Source organism: Marmota marmota, unplaced genomic scaffold (assembly GCF_001458135.2).
Source record: "Marmota marmota marmota unplaced genomic scaffold, marMar, whole genome shotgun sequence".
NCBI lineage: Eukaryota > Metazoa > Chordata > Mammalia > Rodentia > Sciuridae > Marmota > Marmota marmota.
Window position 1 is genome coordinate 364664 of NW_026000349.1, and position 8779 is coordinate 373442.

The 8779-nt window shown below is 36.8% G+C and overlaps 1 protein-coding gene across 1 annotated transcript in view; it reads right to left on the reverse strand.

The window, feature by feature from the left end:
* Nucleotides 1–1180: 1180 nt before the first annotated feature.
* The window catches only part of LOC107160721 (broad substrate specificity ATP-binding cassette transporter ABCG2-like), a 127627-nt gene continuing 120028 nt past the window's right edge, over nucleotides 1181–8779 (reverse strand). Inside the window, exons 17-18 of the mRNA XM_015507356.2 lie at nucleotides 1696–1781; nucleotides 1181–1338 (exon numbers count right to left, since the gene is read on the reverse strand). Coding sequence (XP_015362842.1) covers nucleotides 1191–1338; nucleotides 1696–1781 — 234 coding nt within the window. The 3' untranslated portion in view covers nucleotides 1181–1190. The remainder of the gene's footprint in view (nucleotides 1339–1695; nucleotides 1782–8779) is intronic.

The window sequence follows — 8779 nt, forward strand, 5'->3', positions numbered from 1 at the left end:
AAAGCCTCCCATGAAAGAAGAGGATGCAGTGACTGGGAAGGTGCATGCAGGGTCTTCTGCGCTGGTCACATTCTAATTCTTGACCTGGACTGGCACATGGCTACACATGTGCCTTATTTTGATACTAACTCAATGAACTGTACTTTTTGTTACATTTCCCTTCAATAAAAGAGAAGTTTTAAAGACACATTCATAGTACTGGTAAATAGTTCTCTACTAAAGTAAAGAATTAAGGGAGAATACAGAAATAAATTCAGTGTACAAATGTTGGGGAGATCTTGTTTAGATCTCCAAGTTATTAAACCATAAGCATAACATTTTCAGAGCTGAAAGAACATTGGAAAAGGTCACAATCATCCCTGACAAGTTCTTCATGGAGGCACCTCTCCAAGTGCTCCTGTAGTGGGAGGGGCAGGACCTGACATCTGTGTCTTAGCAAAGCTCTCAGGAGATTCTTATGCGGCCAGATATATACCACTGAGACATGCAAGGAGATGAAGTGAATATTCAGAGGCAGAATGTTCCAGAAATGGCACAAGAGCCTCATCCCCAGACCCTGTTCCTCAATTCCACCAGCAGCCCAAGTGTTCCAGTTAAGATCCCTAAATCTTTACAATTCCACCAAAGAATATCTGTAAGTTCCACCACCCTTAGTTACCTTATCCAAGATGTGATTTTTTATCATCATGGATTTTTTTTTTACTCCAGAAGAAGCACTGATTTTCCAGAATAATTCAAGTTTCATACTTCTAATACAACATTTACACATTTTATTTATTTAATGGCAGATCATATTTAATGGTAGATTCATAGACTATTAAAATTGGAGGGCTACTAACCTGCCTACTCATTTTGTGCATGGGGATCCTGATGCCAGCGATAATAGAAAGTTGTTATGAGTTTCTAGAGGCAAGTTCTCCTTTTTCAGGTCAATAAATTAGCCTGAATTCTTCCTAATGCTTACATTCTGTTGAGATAAATTAATACAATATGAAATAGCATTAGATTTTGGATTTTGTTCTTTGACGCATAATTCATTTTGTTGTTTTTTGATTTTCTGTTGAAAATAATTTTTCCTGATCAACAGTGCGATGGAACTGAACAAAAGACAAAGAAAATTATTAGATACTTAAAGTAAATTAGGGTGCTTTTTAAATGTGAAAATAATTTGCAGTAAAGAAAAGTGAAATTTAAGAATTTCTTTTAAGGTATAACATTCTTAGGTAGGCAATTATGAGAAACATAAATATCAGAATATTCAAAGCCACATGATTCCTCCATAAGCCCCAAGGTGAGAGATCCATGTCCTGCATTAACAAGAATTCTTCACCAGAACATCTGAAATTAAGCAGAAAATATAACTTTACTCCTGGCATCTGTGAAATTTTGGTCAATTTATTTGCTTTTCCTTAAAGAAACCTATGGACTAACAATATCTTCAAAATTATTCCTTCACATACAATAGCTATCAGTCATTGAATGCAGACATGTTACTTGATACTATGCTAAGCAACTTGCATATAATATCTTACTTAATCCATAAAATGATCCAAAGAGGTATAGCTATCATATTCATTTAAGAGGAGGGGAAGAAGTCTTAATGAGCTCAGCCAAGCTTATAGTCACAGCCCAAGGGACTTGCTGAATCTCACTGTAGAAAAAGGAAAATCCTTATGACACTGGACACACACTTGCATTACATAGCCAGGACAGTGATTGCCATTTGTTATATTGAGTGTTGGACAGAAGTTTCTTCCCCAAAACTCATTATGCTGCAAAGCCTATATAACACAAAAAGCAAGGCATGATGGTTTTAAATTTCAAAAACTTTTTGAAGAATTGTCACAATTGAATCCTCAAGTTTAGTCTTTATAGTAATTTTTTATTTGTTCTTTTTAGATATACATGAGAGTAGAGTGCATTTTGGCATATTATACATACACAGAGTACAGCTTATTCTAATTAGGGGCCTATTCTTATGGTTGTACATGTTCAGAGTTACCCTGGTCATATATTCAAATATAAAACTAGGAAAGTTATGTCCAATTAATTCTATTGTACTTTCTATTACCGTCTTCTGTCTCTTCTCTCCATTTCCATTTGTCTACTCCAATCGACTTCTATTCTTCACCTCTATTGTCCCTAATAGTGGGTTAGTATCTGCATATTGAACAGAACATTTGGCCTTTGCTTTTCTGGGGTTAGTTTATTAAACTTACTATGATATTTAAAGACAAACCAAGTTTCATATTTGCAGTCTGTCACAACAAAGTGACTGAAGTTGTTAATCAAGAGGTCCAGAGTTGGGATGCTGTTTCCAATTAGCCAAGAAGGAAGAACTCTTGCTAGATAACCTCATAGCCCCTTCCTCCTGCTCTCCCTATGTCACCCTACAACCTTATAATTCTAATGATACATTGTTGTTTGTTAAATACTGAAGACTTATTGTAATGGCATTTCTTGTTCTTTTCATTAAAACCACTCATAATGATAGGTAATAGAATCTTGGTTACACTGTATTAAGGCACCATTTCTTTTTAGTTGAATAGCTTGCTAAACAGGGTTGAATGTTACATAGCCTTTGTTTCTCTTATAATTCCCCTTTCAACATGATCTATGTATTCTAGTCTCCTATCTTCTCATTTCCTTATTGAGTAGAAACAATGTTTTGCATCAGTCAATCTTTCTGCTTTACTATGAGATTTATTCTCCCCACCCTTTCTCACCCTCAAACAACAGGATGACCGAAGGAAAACCCCAGATGACTTCCTGACCTTGTACTAATGAAGGCTATTAGAGATTCCTCATCCATTTCTCCTGAAAGGAAATACTTGGGTGGGATATGGTCACAAGTCATACCAGGGAACGTAAAATGGGTAGGTTTTATTTTCTGTGTTCCCATCTTGGAGACCCACTCATAAGGTCAGAAAAGGACAGCTTACCATAAAGCCATAAAAAAGAATGTTGAAGTACTGAACCCATGAGAATTGAATTGTCCTGGTTCCAAAATACCATGACCGACCCAAAAGAATCTACACAGAGAAAAAGTAGGAATTAGAACAGTCCAAGGATTTCAAGAAGAATTGTAAGAAGATGCTTTCCAAGAATTCTACAATCTTCTAAACATTTCTGCTAGGAACAATTCTTGAAATTTTTGCACTTATTCTATACATTAGCCTTCCTTTGCATGTTCAAACCTCTGCATGGCTAAGACTATTTATTGTTTTAAGTTAAGGAAAATATACTATAAATTATGCTGTATATTTCACTTATTTGGAAGACCCTTAATGGTCAATTCTTTGTCCTCAACTTCCTCTGCAACTGTATATAATGGAAGATTAAGAAGTATACTTGTCTCTTGGTATCTGGAGAGCCCAGGTTCAGAATCCATGCATACAGATACCCAAACCTATAGATGCTCAAGTCCCTTTATTTTTAAATAGCATAATGCTTGCATGTAATCCCAAGTAAATTGTTTATACTTTAAATATATGTATCCTTTATATTTTAAATCACCGCCACATTTATCATATTGTGTAATAGCATAGAAATGCTATGTGTGTAGTTTTTACCATGTACGTATAACAATATATACTAAGCAGTTTAGGGAATAATGAATAAAAATAGAAAAATTGTACATATTTTGTACACACACAATTCTTGTCTTGTAAGTTTTCTGTTTGTGGTTGATTGCATCTTAGAATGCAGAATGCATGTATTTATGGACCTTACTGTGCTCACTATTCTAATTATATCCCTACCATGTGTTGCCCCTAATAATCCTGAAAATCTAGGAACATTTGCAAGAATATTCCTGAGCATCACATACCCCTCTCTACTCCCATACATTAATAAGTGTTGTTATTTACAATGTTTACATTTTATATTCATGATGTTAATATTAAATTGGGCTTCAGAATTTCAGGCTTCAGGTTTTTCAAAGGCTAGAACTGATAAACTAAATAATGAAGTGTAGTGCACCAGAAAATGTGGTAAATCCCTCCATTTAATGCTAGACAAAGCAGTATAACAATGCTGACTCAGGAAGGAATATTGGAGATGAATGAGAGGACAGGCTGAATTCCACCTCACTCTTGTCCTAACTGGCATGAGGTGTGTGGGGATATGCACACCAATGAGAGTGCTGGTGTGCCTGCAACATCAGACTTGACCTACCAAGTGCCTGATGAATAATATGGCCTATCTGAATAAAATGCAATTTTATGACTGGCTTTTAAAATTCTACATGGAGACTTTTAAAAAATCAAAGTATCAATAAATCAAACAAAACATCTTTTTTTAAAAAAATTGAAGTGCATTTCCTTTACAGTAGATGAAATATAAATAAGACTTATCACTTCTCAATGATATTTATTGGTAGTTGCCAAATTCAGAAATAGAGAACTAAACTTTGGCAAGAGTATGTGCTAAGCCATCTTGAATGGTTATGCCAAAATAAACCCTAATATTATGAATAATTATAACTCAATAATAAGCAGTTTTTAATAGAGAGTATGTGCTTTGTAAGTGTCAATGGAAGACATCTCTTCCTACTGTAATTTGAGCATGTCTCTATAGCTGATTTTGCGGTGGATGGAATGTGGACATTTATTCTGTTTATCTGTTGATTCATTTAAGTTTGTGCTAATTTTGAGAGCATAAATGATTAAGACTTAGTAACCTATATTTTTATTCTAAAAAAAAATGAAAGAAAAATATATTGATGTAAGAGATTCTCAGGATCCAGAACAATGGATCCCGAGAATCTCTTACATGGACTTTAGAATTTCCAATAATTTTAAAACATTTTCAAAATGCAAGAGTATAGGAACTAGACCATTGTTACACTTCTCATGGAACTTCACTTTCACCTTGGGGAGTAGTGAATCCAACCAAACCAGCTTTAGTGCTTACACAGCCGGCAGTTCTCTTACACCAGGCTGAAAGGCAGTCAGAGAGCTGTGTGTTTGTGAGAGAATCAGCTAAGATTTCTGAAGTTCCAATTTATCAAGATTTCATAATATGTCACCAAAAAGTCTCTATTAAAAGATCATTAGTAAGAACATGGTGCCTAAGTTAAGTAAGTGCATTAGAAACCAGCAAAAGAGACTAGATAAGACTAGATAAGAGTAAGGAGGAAAGTTTTCTTCTCTAATGTAAACGATATTTCAGTCTATGGCCTCCTGAAAGTGTAAGAGTCCCATCTACCAAATCCTCAAATCTGGTTTTACCTGACAGGAAGGTGCAGAAGAAACAAGGGAGAAAGTACATCCCAGAGAAGCACAGTACACACTCACCATCAGAAATGTAAAATAGGAGTCCATGATACGGTTTGCAGTATTTCCATCAGTGTGTCCTGCTACTATGGCCAGGGTCATGGAAATGGATGAAAAAGCCACTGCCAAGAGGGTTAAGAACATGATGAAAAAAGTCTCTACTGCTGGCTTGGATTCTTAGAAAAAGAAGGGATTAGTCCAGTGTAGCTCCCTGTGTATTAGGGAATATTTATTGGGCCAATATCAGTGTAACATTGAGAAAACAGTTCTAACAGGACAAAAAAGTCACCCACTATTCCAACACCATAGGTCATCAATTTCATTGCTTCCATCACATAATTGAGAGGATGTATTTTCAGATTTAAGTCCTTATAGACAAATTGCTGTAGGGTTCTATTGTTCAGAATAGGGTTGTTAAGTTTCTTAAACTACTTTATAATTTTCATGAGTTAATATTCTGTGTCACATGATCTGAGGATTTAGGAACAGGTACAAGAACACTGATGAGGAATCTAGGGCTCTAGATCCTGTGCCTAATTCTTATGCCATACGTATTATTTGTAAAACAGAAGGTTGTAAACTCCATCATTGGTTCAAATTCTATACTTTGTTGTAAAAGAAATTTCTGGTGTGTGTGAATGTGTGTGTGTGTGTGTGTGTGTGTGTGTGTGGAGGGGGTGGGTATTTATCTGTAAAACATATATAAATGATAATTAAATAAGTCTGGGGTGAAGCCAGAGCATAATGCACAAATGATATTGTCTACTTCATCAAACAAGTAATTTCATTAGATCAATAACCCCCCAAGTTACCATCTTACTCTCATTTGAAAAGTGAACAGGGAGAGAATATATGTGTATGAAGGCTTTTGTCCCTCTCTATGTGTACATACACATACTATAGATGTTACTGCCTATCTACATTTCCTATCTATATTGAGATACATGTAGAGAGAGAAAAACAGTAGAAAAAGACAATAAATATTCCACCTCCTCTAGCACAATTTCAAATAGTTTTAAAAAGTCAGTCTATGTTTGTGTAAGACACACAGCATATGTATTATTTCATAAGTGGCAACAGGTAAATTATAGTTTTATAAGTAGTTTTTAAAGTTCATTTAGAAAAAGTCTGGAAAAGCATGTGCATACTGAATAGCTGTTTTAGAGAATATACAGTAGAGATGTGCTTTCTCCCTTATAGCTTGTTTTACAGTATTGGGAACCCAAAACATGTTTGCAAAGCAAACTTCTCCACATATCCAAGAGTAAAGACACATCCTCTTTGTCTTGTTACTTATCGACCATGAAGTATAGTGTACAAATACATACAAAACTTGTCAAGAACATCTCGAGTAGTAAATCAGACAAAAGACTTCCAAAGAAATAAGATGACACTCTGTAATACCCACTGGTGGACTCATGTCTATAGAATACAAATATATACCAACACGCCAGGTTAGTTTACAAAGGAGAGCCCAGAGGAGATGCTGCTGTATAGACTCCTGCTGCCACCAGGTCTAACCCTGCAGGTTCCCACAAGCCCTGGGCTGATTTCGTAGGCCTTCCCCCCTCAGGTGCAGCTCCCATGGGGCATCATCACCTCTCCTGCTACTGCCCACTCTGGCCCCACATAACCCTTTCAGCGATGCAGAGTCTGCATCTCCTCACTCTTCTCAGAGACTCTGCTTTCCCTCTGAGGCTGGCTCCGCGGGAAGAAAGGACTAATCTCGGTGGTACAAGGGACTATCTTTTCCTCACTTTGCAATGTGAAGGTGATGCCGAGACCCTCCAAGACTCCAATGTAGCTGAACATCCCCCAAACTCTTTTCGACCTGCTCCATTTCCAACCTGGGCCGGTTCACCCCTCCTTAGGCAACATTATCCAAAGTACATGTATGAAGACACGAGTTGGTTTTCAACCTACTTTATATACAAAGATATGAAAAATTGTGGTATATGTGTGTTTTAAGAATTGTAATGCAAAAAACCCCAAAGTTCATGTATAAAGACAAAAAAAGACTGCTTTTCTCAATTAATATTGGTAATCCTATATATACTTTAAAAGCTTATGCTGTTCATGACAAATATATACATTTTAAATTTCAATTTAAATAATAAGGAATGGAATAGTAATGAAAAGGAAAGAAATTTTCAAGTAATCCCCATTATCAAATCCCTGGACCAGCACAGGAAGGAAACAGTTTGCCCACCAGCCATCAGTGCCCCTTCCCCAAATAGAGGCCAACTCACACAAAACACTTCTTCTGGAGCACAAAGTGCTGCACCGTCCATTTGCTGAAGCCACACTGGTAGGACATTAGGTAGAAGAGATTCAGTACTCTGTCAGGAAAGAATGGGAATAAAAGCAGCTCAGTCAAGTCACACTGTTAGGTTGGTTTCTTCCTCCAGAACTCTTTCCAGAAATAATGGAACATCAAAGAATTTTTTTGAAAAGTAGAACTCTTCCAGTTTAAACAGACAGGAAATCATCACCCCAACAGGTCTCTCCCTGTGTGTCCTCAGTGGTGCCCCAGTTACTCCACACTATAGCACATATTGAAATTTCTGTGTGGTTGCTGTGCACTGACTTGTATTCACTAAAATTTATGTTAAATAAATAACTCCCGATGCCATAGTACTGGGAAGTATGTCCTTAGGGGAGTATAAGGTTTAGATGAAGTTATGAGGGTGGAGCCCTTGTGATGTGATTGGTGCCCTTGTAAGAGGAAGGAACACCAGACACTCTGTCCTATGAGAGATGCAGAGGGAAGGAGCCCTCTCCAGGCAGGGAGGGACACTCACAGAAGCCTGACCTGCTGGAAGGGGGCTCTGACCCCAGACTCCCAGACTGTACAATTGAAACAAAATGAAGGTTCCTTATGTAAGTTACTGAGTCTGGTGCTTAGCTATTACAGCCTTAGCTAACACTTAGATCAGAAAAATACTCTCATCTTCAGTTTAACTCACAAAAATGCTGAGTATAATTCCTAATATATGAAGAGAAACCTTAAGTGAACTAAAGCTCCAAAGGGTTAAGGCATTCAATTACCCAATTTGGTTTTAAAGTGAAGTAACAAGAGAATAGGGCATGTGGAGGAAAATGCCAGAGAGTGGAGGGCACCCACAGAGGACATCAGAAAGCCTGGACACCATCCTTGAGGTGGGTAGCCTATGGAGTTTCCAAAGTGATAAAAAGGACATCAAACTGATGCTTTTTCATAATGAAAATGAATTCAATCACCTGTATGAAGAGTATTAATATGTACACCTCAGTAAAATAATTGAGGGTTAGCAAGCAAAGTGTTCAGTTAAGTTAAACTTCAACAGAAATAAGGATTCCGTGGGAGCTCGACAACATCCTTGAAACAGGGATGGGCTTCCTTGGCTAAGCAGACAACTAAACTGACACGGAGGATAATGGTGTAAACATGTGAAGAGAGGATGTGTGCATCCTTCAAATGACTTAAAAACAGGGAAACTTTTTTTTTTTTTTTTTTTTTTTTT